Here is a 22,759-nt window from a genome sequence, read left to right on the forward strand (position 1 = left end):
AAACTATAGCTCATGGTGTAGAAAATGAGGTTGCATCTAAGAACTCTTAAAGATGCATACTGGAGTCATGTGGAGACCAAATATGTGGAAATATTGTTCAACTTAGAGCAGACCGGATAAAGGACAAATAGACTTACATGGCCACAATGGGTGCACTAGCCAGCACTCTGCCTTATGTTGATAAAAGGAAGTAAAGGAGCTAAAGACAACATATAAGATGTGGGAAAAACTTAAGATCATCTATGATGCTGACAAGATTGTTCAAAAGGATAAAGATGATAGCCAGAGAGAAAATTATTATGAGATGAGAATGCAGGAAGGAGAAGACATAGAAACCTATGGAAAAAGGGTGAGGGATGTGATTCTAGCCATTAGAGCTTCTAGAGGCACGTTGGACAAAGATGATGTGGTGAGAAAGAAACTAAAAGCCTTGCTACCCAAATACACCATAAGGGTCTGAGCCATTCAAGAACTAAGATCCATAGAGAAAATGGAGATATCTCTTAATTCCTTGATAGGAAAGTTCATTATTTTTGAACTAATTTTTTTTACAACAATCAACCTAAGGTTGAAGCTAAATTCAAAGCCTTACTTTCACTTGTTTCAACCTAAAGAGGAAAGAAGGAAGAAAGAACTTTCAATATAGAAGAGACCAGGATGGTCTCTACGCTAAATAAGTTGAACAAGAAGCATTGGAGGCTTTGTTTGCAAAGAGATTAACAAGAGGAAAATGGAAGTACACAAGCAATCTTTCATTCAAATGTTTTAGTTGTAAAAAGGTAGGAAACTATGTTGCTAAATATCCAAATTCAATTAACAAGGAGAAGAACAAAAGATGCTCAAGCTTCAAGGGTTAAACAAGAGACAATAATTGTATTTGACTGCAAATATAAGTTAATAAGAAATCAAACGATGAAACATGGAGAAAAAGTTATGTTATGCCAAGATCATTTATATTTATTAGATGCTAGCTCACATAAATTCCTTCCTATTTCTATTAATTTGGATACCAATTGACTATATAGTCTCACTGTAAATGAGTGAACTGTTAGAAGCTATCTATTATATTTGCCCCCATATTTCTAAATAATTTCAAATTTGAGAATAGTCTTTTGAAATGTAAACATTAGTAATCTATTTCAGTAATTTTAAAGAATAAATAGGGATAATTCAAAACCTATAGGGGGACCGCAAGGCATGATACAAAAATCATAAACAGATCTATGTCGGAAAGAGAAAATGCTAGTGCTGGAGATGGAGATTGTTAAAGCTATTTGGATTCTTTTTATAAAGAAGATGAAATAAAACTCCAAAAAAATGTTAGTTATGATTTAAAAGAGATTTGTTCCATTAAACCTTATTGTAATACTCTATTGGGATCAACTAGTCAGTTTATTAGTGGCTCATCTATGAGACCTATTTGCATCATTTATTTCCATCATGATAGGTTTGGTAGAGAAACCAAAGCACATTTAGTTACAAATGTTCATATGAGCTTTCTTGAGTTCAAGGTAGCCTGATAAATGATGGGATTAAAAAATCTATCAAAAACAGGAATAATAGGGTTTTTTTATGGACAAAAACAAATTAAAAAATATGAATAGTGGGGGTATTCTTATGGAGAAAAGGTTATGAAAAAGAGTAGCGATTAGAATAAAACAATGACAATGAGGTTTATAAAGATAATGACAAATTGGAAATAGAGACAAACATGAAGCCAAAGGATTGTGATCCGAATAAAAGTCTTGAAAAAAAATAATGCACTTTCAAACTCCATAATTGACAATGTTAAAAATTGACAGTGTTAAAAAAAGAAAATTTCCCAAAAAAAAAGTCTTACAAATAACAAATTTTTGTAAAGGAAAATTCCATGCTATTCTTGAGCAAGTTTAACTCACTAGTGCATTTCTTTTGGATGAGCAATACAGTCATTCAATCTATGTTCCGCCATTGAGACTAGATTTGTTCAATGAATGGAAAGGGATACATGAAGATTCATGGTGGAAAGGGTATACCACATTTTTAGTTCTAAAGAACTTTTTGTAACCTTAATGTAAGGTGGGAATATTTTATACAAATAGTTTTTGAAAGTTTCTAATTTCTAATTATTTTTTAAGATGGCAAACTTTTCGTACATGTCAATGTAAGATGGGAGTTTCTAAGAGTATGTCTGCATGTGATTGCTTAGTTTATTTTTGCTAGCAACAACTGTTGATATATGATTAAAAAGATCATTTGAGTTAGAACATTGTTATAAGAAGAATCATTGTTTTGTCACTAATGTCAAACTTGCTATATGTTGGTGAGACAATTGCTTATATGTTTCAACCACTATCACATAGTTGATTGATGAAGAGGATTTAATCAATAAGATATAATAAAAGTACCTAGAGGAAAGGTTGAGTTATGATTATGTCTTGAAGTGCAAGAATCAGTTAAGCCAGTGATAACATAATGTATAGATTATCTACTTTGGGTTACAAAATGTTTGGCTACACTTAGAAAGTTCAGATGAAAGAGGTTAGACAAAGTTCATTTGCTAAGCTTGACCAAGTTGATAGAAGGTGTCGAGTAAAAATAGTGCAAGTCGAGCAAAAAGTCAGTTGGAGCCGAGTGAAAGCATTTTCTAGTGGATGTCGAGAAAACTAATAGGTGTCGAGCAAGTTAGTAGATGTCGAGTAATTTTTAGTATGTGTCGAGCACCAGTAAAATCCAATTGATGCCAAGTGATTTTACAGTATATGCCGAGTAACACAGTATGTGCTGAGCATCAGTAAATTGATAATGTTGAGCTGCTGCATTATGAAAAAGATCAACGATTCGCCAAATAAGAGTTGACAAGTTTGTTTTCTTGGAACTTGTGAATTAGGAGGAAGATAAGATTGATGAGCTGGAGACACAAAATCTTATGTAAACCATTTTGGAGGTGAATTCAAATGGATTCTAAAAGAAGTTTCTAGAGAAGACAAGATATGGGGTAGATACATTGTATTGTACCTAATCCATCGAAAACCCTAATTTTTGAGATGGATATTGAGCAGGAAAAAGAGTTCTAATTCCCTATATCTAGGGATGCTCGGTCATGAAGCAAAGGTTGAGAGAGATCAGAATGTTTTTGGATGTGGAAATCTGACAAGAAGAAGAAAGAAGGGTTTGCTTCATCAAGTGATCTAAGTAAAGAAGTTTGCAATGGTGAACTAAGCAAGAAGGCTTAATGAAGATGAATGCTTGAAGGGTGAACAAGCTATCAAAACTGCAAAGATTAGAAGCCAAGCAAAGTTGAGGACTGAATAGTGATCTATAATCTGCAAGTAAGGTTGTAAGTTGTATCAGATCAAACTCTATTGTTCCTTTCTAACAATTGTATCAGATTAGGGTAAATCCTTTGGAGAAAGGTTGACTTAACAGTCATTGGAGAATCCTTTAACAGGGTGGTATTCCAAGTGAATGGCCTAAAGTCCTCTAACAAGGCTCACTTTTAACAGGTTGATTGAAATCCCTTAACTGGGTCACATTTAACAATGTGTGTTGTAACCTTTAACAAGGCATCACTTCACAAGAGTGAGAAAGGAGTAGCATGTTACTGGTGGTTTTTCCCATATTGGGTTTCCAAGTTAAATCATTGTGTCACGTGTACTGATGGATGTGCTGTGTTCTATGTTTTACATTTCTGCATGTTAGTTTAATAGTAACATTTTAGTTTTGGTTTACACACAATGAATACATGCATGGTCAAGAATGTTTTATGGGTTCACTAAATTATAAAAAAAAATTTAAATCAATTTAAATCATTTTTCTTCCAAATAATTCTAAAAACTAAAATATAGGAAAATAAAAATGGGATGAAAAAAAATGTGGTGAAGACATGTGTCACTTTTATCAATAAGCAGTCACTACTTATTCCTAGCCCCTCCTCTTTTCCCACAGCTTATTTTTATTTGCTAAAAAATAGCTGCTCCACAAAAGTAGGAAAAAATTCTAAATTTTCCTTTTCCTATAATTTTTATTTTTCATGGGAACATATTACTACTTAAAATTAAGCTGAAAATTGATTTAAGCGATAGCATGGGGACATGGTGTAATCTTTAGTTATTTTTTAAGATTACAAATTTAGGAATTCAAACTTAGAAAAATTTTGAACTTTCTAATTCATAATATTAGTTTTGTCAGAAAAGTAGAAAAATTGGCATAAAACAGAGAAGTCTTAATATACATTGTATCAAATAATATACATTTGAATTGTGAATTGCGAACATATTAGATTCATTTGCAATTTCAAGTGATATTAATGTTGAACAAGGTGTGCCAAGCACATCAAAATGTGGCGAAAACTTTAAAGATTAGAGAAAATCTTATATGTAAATTGTAAACTATGAACTATGACCATTTTCATGGACTATGAGATGTTTCAAAATATAAATATCTAAGAAACAACTTCAAAAAAAAGATTGGATACAAAAAAGAAAAAAGAAAAAGAAAGTAAAAGTGTTGATGAAAGATAAGTATTGTACCTGAGGTGTCAAGCTCAAATCTCGCCAAGGCCAAAAACTAAAGGCGATTGATCTATATAAATGGCTGTGAAGATTACACAATGATTTGGCTTCCATTGCAGATTATCACAAAGCATGTAGATTGTAGTTGAGACATTCAACAACAATGTTTAAGGCTATCGATAAACATTTATAGAAATCCACAAAAGACATATAAATCAGAGAATTACCTCATGTTCCCATGCTGCTACTAAAGTGCCATTTGTGCTTAAATTTAAGCAGCTAAGTGTTCCCATGTAAATTTTTAATTCCAAGAAAGGGAAAAATTGGAATCTTTTCCTAAATAAGTAGAGCAACTATTTTTTAGCAATTGAGAATAACCTCATGTTCCCATGGTGCTACTTAAGTGCCATTTTCGCTTAAATTTAAGCAACTGAAGTGTTCCTGTGTAAATTTTTAATTCCAATAAAGGGAAAAATTGGAATCTTTTCCTACATAAGTGGAGTAGCTATTGTTTAGGAATTGAAAATAAGCCATGGGAGAAAAGGGGGGGCTTAAAATAAGCAACAACTGCTTGTTGAAAAAAGCTAGAAGTGTCTTCATAAAAATGAGTTATCTTGTTTTCCATTGGCCAAACATTTTGCATCTATATTTTATTTACAACAAATAACATTAAGTTTTTATTCAAAACATATATTTAAGAGTAATGCTTAAAAATAAGCAACAAATTTTGTTTTCATGGGGCCATAAGCTCCACATATTACTCCTAAAGATATTGAGAAACTATTGTTAGCCAAGATAAGCTTAGTAGCAACATGAGAACATGCTTTAAGCTATGAGAGAAAAGGGAGGCCTTAATATAAGCTCCACATATTACTCCTAAAAATATTGAGTAGCCTGTTGTGGTTTTCACAATGTAAAATGGGGACCCCCTACTTTATTTTTCAGCTTTTCGAAGCCCTAATCCGAGGTCTGAGTCTTTTTAAGGTTTTATCTAGTATTTTTTGACCTAATCTGGGTCCCGATCCAAAAATCAGATTCTAAGAAATATCATCAAAAGGCTAAGTCATTTTTTGCAAAGAAAAATGGCACACCAGTGCACCTCATCAGGTGCGCTAGTGCACCAAAAGCCATAAAGGAGGCATCACCCTTGGTGATACATAACACCAAGGGTGAGCTAGGGTCCCCAAGTCTATAAGACCCAGGGATCCCCTTCCCTCCCCACTTCATTTTCTCTCCTCTGAGCATCTCTAACTGCACCTACGCAACTAGCTAGGTGTAGTACTGTGCCCCCATCTCTGTTTCTCCCACCTGCATAAAACATAATTAAATTTTAAACATCCAAAAAAGGGTGCACAGTTGTGCACCTTTTACCATGTAAAGACCTTTAAAAACTTAAAAAAAACCTTTGAAACATTTAAGCACTAAAGGTGCGCAACAACACAACTTCTTAAGCACCTTAAAATGTTTGTAGAGGCTTTACACCAAGTAAATAGGGTGAGCATTAGCGCAACCCATTATAAAAGTTTATGCAAAGCATAAAGTGCACTAGGTGCACCTTTTTTTTGCATTCTAGGGTTTAATTCAATTTTTAGGTGTTTTTGCCGCTCAGGGTTTTTAAGGTTTCGTTCGTGTCTATGTTAAGGTTAGTTTTAAGTGACTTCAAACCAATGGACATTGTTTTTATGCAGATTCAATGAATTCTTCATCATGCTCCCTTGCTATGAAGATGGTCCCAAAACCTGTGGTGTTCAAGTTTCAAGGTGTTCCAACCAAATCATGCTTCCAAGATGATTATTTAGAGATCCAAGACATTGAATTGGGTCATACTAATTTGAGCACATTCTTGGTATTGTGCAACAAATTAACATAAAGGTCTCCAATGATATATGCTTTGATCCAATCAGGACTTGTCAATGCAACATCACATCTAGTATTAGTGCAATCCCAGGTATTGATTATGACATTTGTGAAAAACTATGTTCCTGAAGAAAGGGTTATGAAGAGCATAACTGGAGAGATCGTCCAAGATCTCTGACCCAATAACATAGAGAAGGTGTTCCATCTTTCAAGGGCAGATCAATTCATTAGATTAACCTATCACTAAGTAGAAAGATGGTATAGGGAACATGTTGAGGAAGCTTATGAAATCATTCAATCCTAGTACCTTATTGAGAAGACTCCTCTAGGGCATAAAGCAAGCAAAGTCGACATGACAAGAGGCTACATGAAAGAAGATTTTGGATATTCTATCATACTCTTGAGTAGAGTCATGGGGTTGCCAGCATCGGGGCACTTGAACATATGGAAGGTGCATTTTATTGAGACTATCAAGACAACGAAGATGTTGATTGATTGGAATTTTATTCTTAGTGAGCACTTGGGTGAGCAGCTGGTGGTGGTTAAGAATAACCGTAAATTTTACATGACATCATATTTGGTATACTTGTTAGCTGCAAGGGCAATGGATTATCCAGGGCTCTACAAAAAGGGTCGCATGCAAGATGCAAATGCATGGCCCTATATATTATATCCTCAGCTGGTGAAAAAGAAGCTTCCAGAGTGCAACAAGGAATACAAAATAATGAATGATGCATTTATATTCGCAATAATCTGGTTCATTGAAGGGGATTATGCAAAGAGGATGTCAGAGGAAGCAGTAACTAAGATATCAGAGGTTGGAGCCTACTACATCCAGTTTTGAATAATCACATATTTGAGGGTAGTGAGTACAACTATCAACCCCAAGAAGCTCCCTAGGTATCCCACTGACATACTCATTCTACTAGAGATCACTCGACAACTCTTGTCTACATACGACAGAGTCATGAAGTAGCACAAGATATGTTGGGTATGGCCTATTACTAAGGACCTTTCAGTATGGTTTGAAGACAAGACATTCCATCTTTCAAGCCTGAATGGAATCAGTATCCCTTAGAAGAATACAATTCTCCTCAACTCTATTTGATAACATTGGAAGGGTACAATATTTGGCTGGCAAGACATTTCAACATGAAGATGCAATTGAGGATCATTGGATGAATGCAATAGATGACTATGATGTCTATATAAGGGATTATTGTAGGATGACTCTCTATATGGCAAGTAGTCCTTTGAAGATAAAGATTGCTTTGAAGGCAGTGCAACAGGATACAGAAGATCTTCTCAATCCATCGTTCAATAGGGACAAGATTGGTTACCGACCTATCATGAATGTCGAGATTGACAAAGAAGAAAACTTGGACATTAATCATAGGGCTAGGCATGTTATCAAATTGATGAAGGATTGGATCAAAAGACCTTTCAAGTTGGATCCAATTCCTCAAGCGGTGGTCTTCCACGCTCAAGCCCACCCAACAAAAGCTCGAGAAGCTATTCTCACAATACCTACATTTACAACTCAATCCCCAGTGAGGCCAGAAATAGTGCACCAACTTGACAGGCAAGTTGGATATTATAGGGCCCAGAAAGGTAAAGGTGAGAGGAAAAGGACTTCTCCTCAACAAGCTGAGCTAGAAGAGGAAACAACTCAAGCACCTCCACAACTAGGAGAAGAAAATGTACAAGGGTCAGAGAATGTGGAAGCCACACAAGCCCAAGATAATCCTCAAGTGCCGCTAGCTAAACAAGGCCAAGGAGAAGCTGAAACAAAAGTACAAGAGGTGTCCCCATCTCAACAAGAGGTACAAGCCTCCCCTTCTGCGCCTAAGAGAAGAAAGATTAAAACTCTAGTCAAGAGGAGACAAAAGGTCATTAGGAGAGTGATTCATTTCCCATCAGTCCTAGAAGCTACCCCAGAAGAAGAGGAAAATGAGGATGATGAGGATGAAGAGGATAACCTACCTTTGAACTGGAGTACTTGTCTCGCAAGAGCCATGGAATCAAAACGAAGAAGAAGCTCCACAATCACATCGCCATCTATCTGTGAGCAACCCATTCAGTCTACAACCTCTGAGGATGAAATACAACAATGGATAGACGAGCAAGATGTTGAGGGCACTGATGTCTTTTAGATGTCATATTTTGATTTCATGCTTGTCAGCATTGAGTTAGTCAGAGATAAAATAAGGGATACTTTGACTAATCAACCTCAACAGGAGGATTGGAGTCAATTGCCATCTGAGCCACAAGGACCCGAAGCAACTCCATTGATGCCCTTTCATGTTACATTTTCTGTAGACAAGGGATTGACTACCCCTCTTCCTCCAAATACTAAAGAAGGAAAAGTTTGAGTAGAACAAGGGGAAGAGCCACAACAAGCATCCGCTGATGAAGTGTCAGAGGAAGGGAAAATATGTGAGTACCCTCAGCAGGCTTCCCAAGACACAAAGGTAAGGACTATGGACTCCACGGACACAGAGACTCCTGGTGTAGATCTCTTACAAAAGGAGAGGACTCCAGAATGGGAGATAAGGGAAAGAGCATAACAAAGCAAACTCCTTTGTCCTTGAAAGAAAAAACCCCGATAGAGCATGTACCAAGATGACTAAGAAAAGAGGTCATTAGAAACAAAAGGCATCAATTCACCATTGAGGAAGAGGATAGGATGGAATTAATTGAAGTTCCAAGGAAACCTAAGTCACCACCAAAGGATGCACAAACATTAGCCTTCATCATTAGTGATCAAAACTAGGACTTATTTGCTCATGTGGCTATCCCTCCTTTGCATAAAAATGTTGAAGAATTAACTCCAAGAGATTATTAGATCAGAAAGGTCATGCTTGGAAACTTATGTTGAACACTGCTAAGTTGATGGTCACAACAAGAATTATAGAAGTGTTTAGGCACTTGGAACATGATGGGGCAGAATTGATAACACTTTGGAGACAAAATGAGATCCTAAAAGGATATCTAAGCAAAGTTGTTGGTCCCTCACATCTTTCAAATCCTGAGGAAACCTTGAACGCAACACTGGAGAGAAGGGACGAGGGTGCAAACCGATTAGATCCATCTTTGAAAGCTTGTCAGCAATGGCAAGAAAGTTATGAGGAGAAAGGTGTACCAATTATACAAGGAAATCTCAAGTTGCTACACTATATGCAGGATAATGTGGATAGGCTAGTGACCATTTTGAATCAAGATTTTAGTTTGATGGATGAAGTACATACTTGGGGCAAAGACTTGCAAGCACTACAAGTAATCAAGGGCCAAAGGTATCGGATGTTAATGGAAGTATATATAGTAGAGGAGTTAGATAAAATTGATTATTGGATAGAGAAAATTGCAGATGGCAATAAAGTAATAGAAACATTACAAGCGAAGATTCATAAGCTCAAGGATAAAATCCAAGAGCAAATTTTGGAGGCAGAGAAACATTATAGTGATGTGTGTTTAGACATTTTTGAAGATGATTCTAAGGATAAGTTAATAGCTGTAGAGGTAGTAGTTGAGCAATTTCAGAAAACTTTTGAGGAAGCTTCTAATGATGATGACATCGGATAGGCATTCAAAACGGAAGAAGCATTATTAGAGTTGGATGTGAAACTCAGAGATTTTGCGGAGACTTGAATTGAGGTGGGAAACTACAGGAAGAAAGTCAAGGATAAGTATGAGGCCTTAGATTTTCCAGATGCAGCTCAAGTCACTGAGATCATTGAGAAATTCAAGGGCAAATACCCAAACACAACTCTAGTATAAAGGGGAACAAAACCTAGAAGCTAGAATTTCAATTTTGATATAGTGAAATTTTGCATTTTTTGAACTTGCTTTCCAGGTGTGCTAGGTACATAGGTGCGCTTTTTCAGTGGTGTTCTAGAAGATTTTGAAGAATTCAGAGGTGCATCGACAGTTAACTGCTAGTTCTAAATTTAGAGCTTTCCATGCATCTGAAACACATTCTAACAATAGTTTAACTCCTACAGGCGCCTAATGGAGATGGAGCTTCTATTTTTATCATTTCCAAACACTCCTACATCATTTAAAGGCTTTCTTCTTCTTATTTTCTCATGCTTTCTTTGTTTTAAGACATGTAAAGGCTCATGTATCTAATTAATGATATAAATATGGATGGAGTCCTATTAAGCACCAGTGAGATAGTTAATTTGTACATAAATAGATTTGTTTTATTAGTTTAGAAGCATATGTTTGCATAAAGATATCTCTCACTCTCAACACAAATTGAGGAGAAGATTTCTTATAAATTCAAGAATGTAATATGTATTCCAGACCGCCATTATTTTGATGCAATAATATATGCTATTGGTGCTCGCATTTGGAGTGTAGTGATTCTTGCCTAAGTGTGTTATATTTTGTGAATGTATGTTCGTGAATTGTAATTCAGCCAATAGTTTATTGCATTGTTCTGGTTATGCGATCTTTTAATTCTGGTGTTTGCTACGGGTCTACAAATTCCACTGACGTACTTAGTTCGAGAAGAGATCATCATATTGTTCTCGCATAGCTTTTTCGTCTCGCATGAGTGCACTTTCTGTGGCCTTGTGATTTGATGAAAAATGAAACATCTTACAATTACTGAATTTCCATCGATGATTGCATCAGCGGAATCAAGGAAGTGCTGCTCCTATTTTCATTGGTTACCCACCGATCTTTTCAAAGGCTTAACTCACAGACGTGTTGTTTTCGTAGTTTATGTTAGTTAGGATTTTACTTTTATGTTATTTTCTTAAACTTCTTGTTACCCTACCTTCGTTATTTTCTTTTACAAACACTTGGTTAATTTAGGAATTCATATAGTTGCATTGTTAGATTGCTTTCATCATAAAAATAGAAAAATACAATTTTTAAATTTTTTTTTTTGTGTTTTATTCTTTTGAAATAGCAAGCAAATTCTACATCTTATCCAAATTGTTTTGAACCAATAAAGGTCTCCTTGTGAACACTTACATTTATCTTCAACTCAGTGGATCCCAATAGGTTGCAAAATTGCTTGGAACCTTAGAGTTGATCCCAAATCAACTTTTCAAGAGAGGAGTTCGAAAGGATTCTTGTTGTTAAGCATCGTGCAAAACGACAACTCAACATAGTTGCTGCTAGCCAAGATAAGCCTAACAACAACATGAGAACATCCTCTTAGGGCGTGGTCCCATGAGGGGGCTTCAAGATCTATTTTTATGTAGTGGAAGGTCCCATGAAGTGAAACAAAAAATGTTACAGGATTAAATTGAATTTTCTGCTCAAAAATAGTTGCCCCTATTTTTTAGGGTGCAAATTTGAGCGGGTGGAAAAGGTGGGGGGCTAGAAATTGCCCCACCAACTTAGGCTTTTTGTTTGCCACTTGTCAATTAAATATGTTTTAAATTTTTTATCAATATTATTTTAAAATGATTTAGTCATGTAAATTAACAATGCAATTCATGAGACCGCCACCTTCCATAAATTGTGGAGGTTAAACTTTTAAGCATAAACTCCACTTCAAGATTCATGGGACCTCCCACTTTAAAATTATCCTAAAAAGTCTCAGTAGCACCCGCTAAATGTTTTTAGGAAGTCCCCCTCCATGGGACCGCACCCTTAGCAACTTCAAAGAAAAATAGAAAGTAGAGAATTAACAACTTAATAGAAAATTAGAAAGTTTATATAAAAATGATACTTATTTTATATCCTTTAACACGGAATTTATACATTAGTGCAAATATCTAGTGGGTATCATCCCTAGGAGAGTTTTCCCCTTTGATGAGGGGTTTTCCTAGAAAACAAAAATCGTCTTGTTTTGGGGTTTGGTTTCTTGTTATTGTACATTGTTATTTTGGTAGTTGCTTGCATTTATACACAACTGATTCACCCCCCTCTTAGTTGTCAGGTGTGGACTTTTTGCTTAGGAATGTTTGTCAATAACAACTATTTCTTACCATATAGAAAACACTTCACGTGTAGACAAGAACAAGTTTTGATTAGTGAAAAATGATTAAATCAGACTTAGGAACAATGAGTGTTATACACAACAATTAATATTTGCACTAGTGTAAATCATCTCCATGTAGAAAGTAAATCCTAAACTATTACAAGCACACTTGAAGTTCTAGATCAACACCAATCTCTTAATAGATTTTAAAATTCTAACACCTCACATATGAATTTCTAATATTTATATAATAATCTCGACATCCAAATTAGACCCAAATATTTGTATATTTATTTAAACTAATTTAATATTAACCTAAAATGTTTATATAAATATTATTTTTTCAATAAATATTAATATGTGAAGTGCTATTTTGTTAGAGTAGATTTCCATGTGGCTATGTTCAAATTTTTAGCAATAATTTGGAGTTGGTAGTCTCATGATTGTGAACTTTTGCTTCTTGAATAAAATTATTAAAAATATTTTTTGATATAAAAATCATTTTGACACTTGTCAATCTTTTTAATTTCAATTTTTTTAAAAACTGATATTTTTTAGTTTTTTTTCAAAACACACATCATAAAAGGCAAAGCTGTTTCCATATGTAAGAATTTCCAAAATTTAAGCTAGACTACACTGAGAAATGCATAATAAGACCTCAAAGGCCCTTGGTCTATTGGTGAAGTTGAAAAGCTGATGCAGGAGCATCCAGAGGTATAAGGGCAATCTTGTGTCACGCAAAAAAATGTACTTAGATTTAGTTTCTGTTTCATGTCTTTACATTTTTGGATACCCATTTGGGTCAAATAAAGGTTCCAACTCTCACAGTTCCACTATCAGTGCGTTTGAAAATCCCGAAAAAATAGGAGCATGCAATTTGGCCATCATTTTGGTGACCTAGAAGGTGTGAATTGACCAGATGAATGTAATTGTGATTTAGAGCATTCCAGAAAAAGAATCAGGTCAAAAGGCCCCATGGTTTGAAAGTTATTGCAGTTTTTCAGGTTTTGGAGACCCCCTAAGAATGCTTCGAAGTCAGGTTAGGGGCATTAAATGACCTCGAAAAGGGCTGAAAATTGGCGAACGAGCGAAACTTGTCCATAGGGCTATAGAGCGCTTCGAGAGCTTTTCGAAAATGTAAACGGTTCGTCAATCGGAGCTACGGTTCAAAAGTTATGCCTCCCGAAAGTTCGGTTACCGTTCTGGATTCTTCTAGAATTGCACCGACTTCTAACGCAGCTTCCGGAAGCTTCTATTTGGTCGGTGGATGCCTACTAGCACTTTCTAGAATGTACTCCTAGTCCTTAACCCTCTGGGGTCTATTTAAGGAGATTTCTGGCATTGTAAAAGGCAGTTCGGAGTGCAGTTTGAGAGGAGGTGCTAAAAGGAGAAATATTCTCCATATTTATGCTATTGTAAGCCCTTAGGGCATGTTCTGAAGTTTATTTTCTCTGTACTATTTGTACTAGCTTATTTTCTCAGTTAATATAATTTCCCTTTTCGGTTGTGTCCATTCTGTTCTTGGGTTGTGTCCCCATCAAAAGCTCACAAAGAGCCCACTAGGATCAAGTCTTGTTGAGTGCAAGGCCCCTCGACACCTTATTAGGGATGAGGTTGGGATCGTGCCCCCGACGAATTTGGTGGAATGGATACCCCTTAGTCCTTAGTCCTTGGTTCTTAACCAAAGAAACTAGGCGTAAATGCTGACCTCCATTAAAAATTAAAAAAATTAAAAAAATTCTAAAAATTTAAGCACCTCAATTTCCCTCTAAAATTCATCCAAACAAAAACGTTAGCTTTTAGAAATCAACCGTCCTACTCGACTCAGGTTGCGCCGACGATATATCTATTTCATTTAACGCTTTTTGAAAAATGCGTGCCGGATTTCAAAACAAAATAAATTTCACCTTTGCTCCCTCAGCCTCTTATATTGCTTCTCAGTTCAGCATTTTCTACGCAAGTGATACATTTATCAAAATCTCTACACCAGAAACTTCATATACTAAACTTCTCGTTCAGAAGCACAACACCGAAATTACAAGCTAGCAAAATTGCAGGTAATATTTTCTGTTGTTTGTTTCATCTTTCAATATTTTTATGTGGGCTAAGAAATCTGGAATGGAGTTTTTGTTTATTTGTTTAAATTTATAATCAATCTGCTAAATGCAAGCATTTGAAAATTTCAAGCTCTTGAAAGATACGGATTTCTCGTGGTTTTTATTAAAAAAAATTGGGATGTTTTTCGTGTTTGTGAAGAAATCCTCTGCAGACGGTTGAAAGTCTATGGATTTTTATATTTTTATTTTTTTGAGAATGCTAAAGGCTTCAGAAAGCATTTCTTTACAGCTTTTGTAGCATGCAAATAGAGATTACGTATCTTGGATTAGAAGAGCAAGAACCAGACAATTAATTTGACGCATTTTGCTTTTATGATCAAATAAATATAATGTTTATGACCAAAAAAACATCATAGCGTGAACTCAGAGGCAAGTCACAGAAAATGTTTACACCGTAAAAACCTAGGAACATCAAGGTCTAGGTTGGTTCCCTGCAAATAGATCTCTGTTCTGGGGATAAACGCAGGAGCACTGTATTACTGCTGCTGAACAGGAAAGCCTAGTAGTTTTAGATCCTATTTTATTACAATTTAAATTTCGATAACTACTGTGAGCTTGAAAGTCGGTGCCATTAAATTTTGAGGGGCGGAAGGTACATGTTAACACAAATCTTATAGAATCCGTTTTTATATTAAACGAAGATTAGGGAATATGAGGCATCTAACTTTTGCAATCCATTAATATTCAAGAGAAAAAATCTTGCAGAAATGTACAAGAATATTGAGCTGGCAAGTATGCTTGGGATCAATCATCAGGATAAATTTTCGTCTTTACTGACGCGTGTAGTAAACTCGGCAGACATTGAAATTTCAGGGTTTAAGCTTGAGATCACTGCCTGGAAAATGCCTATGGCCATCATTTAGATTTTGCTAGGTGAATAGCTTGACAGTTTTAAGTTGTGTGAATAGTTAATTCCTCTTTTCTGGTTCCTTATTCTTTTTAATATCTGTTCTTGGTAATATTAGATGAGTTAACTTCTTTAATATGGTGGGAAGATATAAATCTGGGTGACGCTTATGCGTGTACCCTATTAATACTACACGGCGACTTCTTGGACTACTCATGTTTACTTTGAATGAGATATTTAGAGTGCAGATTTTAACCTGGTCTAAATTCCTAATGAAGTCGAAACTGGATGGATCTGATGCAGGTTCGTGTTCTGTGAAGTTTAGTTCTGAAATACTTCTTGTTGTTACCTCCTTTGTTGCACGAAAATAGTTCAAAAGGATGGAATTTGCAGCGCCGTTTACGAAGGTGGCACATGAGAAGTACCTGTCCGCACCTTGCTCTGAGGTAAGCTTTGCTTGTTTGGAGTACTTATTCTGGGGTTTTATGAGATTTCAGTATGATTGGAAGTAAGTGTTTCATAATAGTATGCGTAATCTCGTAGTTGCCCTTTTGCACTGAAATCTTCCTTTTCATGGTTATGCCTGTTTCCCGTTCATTTTCTTTCCAAAATCTAGATTTATTTATCTTCTTTGTATTGTGAATAAATAATTTTTTTGAAGGTTTGAACCTGTTATTTGATTAACCTAGAGCTCACTGATAGAGTTCGCGGGAAACAACTCCAAATGGATGATTGATGTAGTCAGGTATAGTTAATACATGCAACACCCACCTCTGTAGAAGAATATGGCTTGCAGATAAGTTCAAGCATGTGAAGCTTATATTGGAGATGGTTCAGGAAATAATCTACAAACAAATGATAAATAGGGAGATAAATGATTGCCAAACTGTAATCATGAATTTGCAAATGGTTAACATTTTACACACTGGTATTGCATAATGAAAGTCTGATACAAAGGTGAGAAGCTTAAGGGACGGAAGCCATCAGCCAATCACCAGAATAGAAAGAAATAAATTAATTTTAAGATTTTGCAATTTATTGCTTTAGCAAGGATTCAAGATTTTGCCGTGCCCACTAAAATGTTAGTCGCGTATGCTTAGATGGAAGTTTGAGATTGCTGAGAAGTTTAGAGAATACACTGAGGACCTTGCATAGGTATAGTATGCCTTTGATTGCAAGCAAGGTAGTTTGCCTTGAGACTAGTATAGTGATTTTAGTATTTACAAATGCACATCCGTTCCGTACAAAAATGAAGGCAAACCTTAAGAAAACAGAGGAGTTTATTGAACAATAATCTAAAAGCAAAGGAATTTATTGAAGAATAAACGAAGGACCTTTGAGGATGGGCCGGCATAGGTGTAGTAGGTCTTTCCTTGCAAAGCAGACTAGTTTTTCTGCGGGAAAGTACAGTGATTTTACAAATGCACACCAATACTATACAAAATTGAAGCCAAACTAAACAAAACGTACCGCCATTGAATCAAAATGCTGAGATGCGAAAATGGCATTGCATTGGTATTCTATGACTTAATAGTTAATACAGAGACAGAGTAAGAGGTGTGTAGAGGTGAATCAATGTCTTTATAAGAAAAAGAATTATAGCCCATGTCACAACTAAAAAAGATTGCACCTTGTAAAGTTCAATAAACAAGATGAAAAGTGATGTACAAAATCAATTATTAAGAAGTTGGCACTAACTAAAATGGAAAGTTATCACAGCAAAATTCTAGGAATGGCTATACAGGCACCAAAATGCATTGATTAGACAGTTTATTTGTATTTTAAAACAAATTAATTTTTTTACAAAGTAAATGTGTTGTGATTTTTAATTTAACTAATAAATGGAAACAAATTGTTTAAATCAGGTGCATTTTGGCTCTGCATAGATATTGCAGGATTGTTTTTTCTTTAAAAGACACTCAAACTTAACAGGAGAGACAAAGCACTAGAAGTCCTATATTCTTATTCTTGTTATAAAGTTGCAGTGGTGGTGAATGCAGTTCTCTTTGTCAAGCGTGATTGGTATTTACATTTTTTTAGTCTTGGCGTGCTATTTTCTACCAGGATCTGCCAAAGAAAAAATGCAGTCGAAGATCAAAGTTATTCTACAGCTTTTGGCATTCACAATTTACCATCATACATTTCCTTTGTGCAAAAACAAAAGAGTTGCCCTTTCCATTTGGACAGCTAGCAGCCAATACAGAGGATACTTTAGGCCCATGGATTCAACCTTTCATTGCGTCAGTCGAGGGCTTGGGTTTGAATCTCCTAAGCATAGCTGATTATCAGGTAATATAAGTGTTTTCATTTTTCATACCATTATGGTTCTAGTCTTATCCTACATTCCTAACGAAATCTCTGAATTGAATTTTCATGGTCAGATATCTCTCATTGGAAATGTGGCTGAATATATTTTACCATCCACTTCAGTCTTGTTTGAAAAAGCTCAAAGGATAGAAGATTTCTCCGTGAAAATGCCAGACATGGTGGTTATGACTGTGGATAAGCTTGAAGTTAGGGGAGTGGCTGGTTCAATTGCAGATTTATGGGTTAAATATGAAGCAGAATTGAATGGAAAAACAGATGCAATGCTTAGAATGGCAGAGAAGGTGCCTTTTTTGAGTCCAATTGCAAGTGTAGTCAGCTCAGCAGCGAGTCCTTTTGCTGGGATGGTCTCTGACTGGATGCTTAAACATAGTGAAGTTGAAGTGAAGGAAGCTCCGCCAGAAGATACTGTTGCTAAGGATGTGACTCATGACCCCATAGATGATTCTGCACAAGAGGCTGGTAATGATAGTCAATTCCCTGAGAAAATAGAACCTTCCACCAAAAATCTTGTTGCTGTTGTATCCATAGAGGAACAACATTCTGATAATATTATACAGGAAGATAATGAGGCATCTGAGGTGGCTGAAGAGGGAATAGGTATGCCAGTTCCATTACAGTTTGTAGAGAAATCTCCTGACCCAATTTTGGAGCTCTTTGATGCAAGTTGGCACATGGGCTCATCTATAATCTCCCCCAAAAGAGGGCCATCTCCGAAGGAGAAAGCAGGCAAGTAGAACGGTTTACTAGTGTAAGATTTACTCCATTCTAGTGTGAAAACCTAGCTTTTTGTATGTCTCCAAGCCAGTTTTTCACATGCCTTGCATCTTTCAAAAGTATAGTGAACTGCTTGTTTAAGCATTTTTAAATTAGTGGATACCGAGTAAACTGGTTGCCTTTTGTATATAAGCCAGTCTAAGTTCTGTATATAGTTCCAGGCGATTTTCATTCCCACAAGAAGTCTTTCAAAAGACTGCTTCTTATAATAAATGTGAGAGCAAAAATGAAAAGACCGTTTCTCACAATAAATTTGGGAGAAAAAGAAGAAATAAAATTTGAGCTAGTGAGGGTTCATGTTTGGCTTGCTAGTGAAGTTTTTTGTGCTAATGTTGCATATATTCTACGTTTGAGTATTTCAATATACTTAGGTCGGTAATGTGACAACCTTGTGCTTTTCGACCACCTGTTTGAAACGATGAATGCGCTCTCTTATAAATACATTTTATATATTATAATCAAATAAGTTATTTTTCCCTTTAATTTATATTTACCCTAATGGATTCTTTGCCAGGGTCTCACAAAGAAACAATGGATTTATGATGTTGAACTTGCTTTAATGGGTTTTCTGGGTAGTAGCACTAGACTTTACCTAGCCCAGTTTTTGCATAGCCTTTTTCATTTGTCCGCAGCTCATGACTTCACAATTGGAATAGATACTGCGGAAAATTATAAAGAGAGAACAATGTTCGAAAATTTTGAATGGATACTGCACAAATTTTAAACAGAAAGCAATGGTTGAAAATTTTGAATGAATACCGTGGAAAATTCATGACTTATCTTTTCTTCTTTCTCTGATGATATGATCAGAAATGTTGGACATAAAAAATACACGGTCAAATTCAGAAGAACAATTGATAGAATGTTCCAATATTCTTTTTTTTCAATTGGAAATTTTAAATGTGTAGGAGCTTGCACCGACTGTAAATTTGATGTGTCTTGTATAAAATTGTGAACAAAAATTGATTTAGGCTAATCAAAGTAATGCGAACGATAAATAATTTAGGAGTTGGAAGGGATAAACTGAGACGTGTTATCTTTGGAAACTAAACTAAACTAAAAGATAGCTTTGTTTAAATATTGATGTAGAAGATGTAGAATCTCCAAATCGTTGATAAAATTAATACGCTGTCTATTGTAACTTAAACTTTTTGCGACCCAAATTCCTCCATGGGTAGATGCTGAATAGTGCAAAATTGTTGTCTAAAGTCTATATCTGATTTTGTCAACGGCAGTCTATGATTAATTTGTTGTAATCCTTGTTTTTTTATTACATGTAAGGACTTGAAAAACAATGTACCTCAGGGAAATTGTTGGACTGTAAGATTTATCTACTTGATGGCTTTGAGTTAATGATTGAATATAGGGAGCATGAAGTTGCCTATAAGCTGGCTGGTTTTGATGTCGTAGCATTCTTGTTGTGAAAAATCAACTATTGCAGTCACTGATTATCCTATCCTAAACGATTATTAAACTGCTGAAAACAAATTCCCAGCTAATATTGAAAAATAATACAACTGCAACTTCACTTAAAATACGGAAAGAAATGCGCAACACAATCAACACAATATTTTCGGACAAATTGTCCTTGGAAAAACCCCTAAGGGAAAACCAGTTCTACAGATGAGAAATTATATTAAACTTCAGCAAATCAAGAGATACAAAATTCCTTGCCTCACACTGGCAAAACTCCGACAACCTCCTAATTTCTCCCGTTGATATTCCTCATTGCTATCTCTGCACTAACACTGCGCCCTTGCTAACACTGCAAGACTGTTTGCTAACACTGCAAACTGCTTCTCCAAAATGCTTCTTGTCCAAATGACCCAATGACCCCTTTCTATACTACTCCTGTTGGTAAACCAACGACCGAGATTAAATCTAACCAACGGGTGAGATTAAGACAACTCGACAGCCAATAATAGAATTGGTTGCAAAGTGTCCAAAAGGAATCACTAAAATTAGTAAATAATAACCATTTACTAATTTTTGGCAAGTGGACAAACAGCTGTCCAAACCACCCATAAATACAACCGCTATTCATAGATAAAGACGAACAGCTGTCCAAGCTACCCATAAATAGTGCTGCTATTTCCGGGTCAGAAATAACAGCTGTCCAACTAACAATAATTAACACTTGTAGTGTTCAAAATGAAATGTTTCAATGATAAATGCCTCTTTATTGTAATGCAAATGATATAGAGTGACTTCATGTTCTAGGATATGTCTAATTGCATATGAATGTCTTCAAATACTAAGACAAATCAGATAGTCACACAAGGGTATATCAAGTATACTCTTAGTGGGCAGTAGCAAAGGTTGGGAGTTGAAGATCAATCTCCCAGAAAAAGATTGTGCGCTGTAATAGAATTGCACAAATATTCTAGATCCCAGAACTCTCATCTCTTAGTCATCTTAAATCTTATATCTTTTATTCAATTTCAAAATATTAATATCACAAACCTTGTTACAATACCACAACAAAAATGTCCACACTTCCCTTATTTCTAAATACACCTGACCTCTCAATTCATTTTATCTATCATCTATTTCCTCCTTGAAATTATTTAGAATTTAATCTTTATTGAGTGCTTGCTAGTCCCATTTAAACCATTTTTAATTGGAGGGTGCAAAAATATTCTATTTTTGATTATCAGTTTAAAGAGTAAGAAGTTATGATATCGAAATTTAATTATGTATTTCATTGATACATGTTTTAAAGTAGTAGTTTACAAGAATTCATTCATTTTTCATCAGAATGAATGGTACACTTGATGGCACATACAAATGAAAAATAGACCTCTCCAAAAGCTCACTTAATTCAATATTATTTCCTTGAAAAAACATCCAATTAAAACTTTTTCTTTTTCTTTTTCAATTTAGAGACTTTCTTCTATAGCATAGAATCATTTCATACTTGTGCATAAGTTTTAGCCCGAGCTTAAAGGTTGTTTCTTGCATAATGCATAAAGCAATGAATCTTGTAACTGATTGATAAGGATCAACTCACAAGGATTCTGTTACCATCTGGTCTGCCTACCATGGAAGGCATCTGACAATACACCTGTCATCTTGACCCAAATCCACGTAATATAAAATATTGTCTTTTATGTTTTTCCTGAACAAACGTGCCATCTACGAGGCTTAAGTCGGAACACCAATAAAGTTGTTATCCCCTTATCTTTGCTTATACAATACGACATGTTTTGACTCGTTGGAAACTGTTCTTTTTGTTTGTAGGCGTTTTCTCGGGGACGGACCTTTTTAACTTTTGTTTACGGAGATGTGTAATATCCATACTGTTGTATATGCAACCTATGAAACCTTTTCGTCACCACTCTCAAGATGTTCCTCCTCTGTCCTCTTTTCATACGGTCAAGCGTGGCTCAGATATGATTCAATATTTTATCTTTGTTTTCAAGGACTTGAGTGATGATGGGGTCATTCATTGAATTGATAATAGCTTTTGGGTCCCCTATATTTTAAAAAATCATAAATCACTTGAGAGGATATGAAATATATGATGATAAAATTATTTGGGCGCATTATAAAAATCTTTTTCTTAAAGGATAAGATAGTTTTCCGTTAGACAATGCAATTTTGACAAATTTGTGTGATGTTATGAATGAGTAATTACAATTCTCATTTTATTGAGAAGATATAGTTTTATTGAATCATAAAATACTTTCTATCTTTTTTAATTTTTTAATTTGTAATTTAATAATTTACTTTGTATTATAAAGTTATTTGTATAAAAATATAACATTAATTTGATCTGTTTGAATGTTATTAATGTTTTTATAATATAATCTTATATTTGGAGTCATACAGATTTTGTTTGCTTCAATGATTGTTTTGGGTCATTCATATTTAAAGAAATCATAAATCATAAATCATTTGAGAGGATAAAGAAATTATAAATCATAAGTCATTTGAGAGGATATGAGATGTATGATGAAAACTTCTATTAGAGGTCGTTTTTAAGAATCTAATTCTTAAAAGGATAAGATAGTTTTTCCTTATAAAATATTAGAATTTTGTCTTTTTAATATTCTAGTTGAATTATTTGTCACAATTCTCATTTTATTGAGGAGACATACTATTTTTATTATATTTAACATACACCTACAATTCTCATTTTATTGAGGAGACATCCTATTTTTATTATATTTAACATACACCTACCTTCTTGGAATTGTAATTTACTAGCTTTGTATAAATAACATCACATTAAATTGATTTGTATGTATGTTATTAATATTTTTTGACTATATATTTGTATTTATTTATTTAATTATTTAAAAGAAATGTATGTTTTGGGGGCTCGTCATAGATTTTCATTGCTTGGATGATAGTTTCACTTGTATTTTAAGGGATCATAAATCATTTGAGAGAATTTGAA

At 34.9% G+C, this 22,759-nt stretch overlaps 1 protein-coding gene across 1 annotated transcript; it reads left to right on the forward strand.

Moving 5' to 3' along the window:
* Positions 1–14,245: 14,245 nt before the first annotated feature.
* Positions 14,246–18,687, forward strand: LOC149562835 (uncharacterized). Its single transcript, XM_089826287.1, has 4 exons — positions 14,246–14,348; positions 15,559–15,701; positions 17,320–17,544; positions 17,637–18,687. Exons 2-4 carry the CDS (start codon positions 15,636–15,638, stop codon positions 18,315–18,317), a joined length of 972 nt encoding a protein of 323 aa, XP_089682413.1. The 5' UTR covers positions 14,246–14,348; positions 15,559–15,635; the 3' UTR covers positions 18,318–18,687.
* Positions 18,688–22,759: the final 4,072 nt, after the last annotated feature.

The sequence above is a fragment of the Cupressus sempervirens genome, chromosome 4, assembly GCF_028749045.1.
Source record: "Cupressus sempervirens isolate cs-2001-9-10 chromosome 4, ASM2874904v1, whole genome shotgun sequence".
NCBI lineage: Eukaryota > Viridiplantae > Streptophyta > Pinopsida > Cupressales > Cupressaceae > Cupressus > Cupressus sempervirens.

What these genes read in the sequence shown, in the direction of transcription:
- LOC149562835 (XM_089826287.1), top strand. Translation starts at nt 15,636, where the DNA reads ATGGAATTTGCAGCGCCGTTTACGAAGGTGGCACATGAGAAGTACCTG. An exon ending in TGTCCGCACCTTGCTCTGAG is followed by an intron (nt 15,702 to 17,319) that starts GTAAGCTTTGCT and finishes ATTTTCTACCAG; the next exon opens with GATCTGCCAAAGAAAAAATG. An exon ending in TAAGCATAGCTGATTATCAG is followed by an intron (nt 17,545 to 17,636) that starts GTAATATAAGTG and finishes TTTCATGGTCAG; the next exon opens with ATATCTCTCATTGGAAATGT.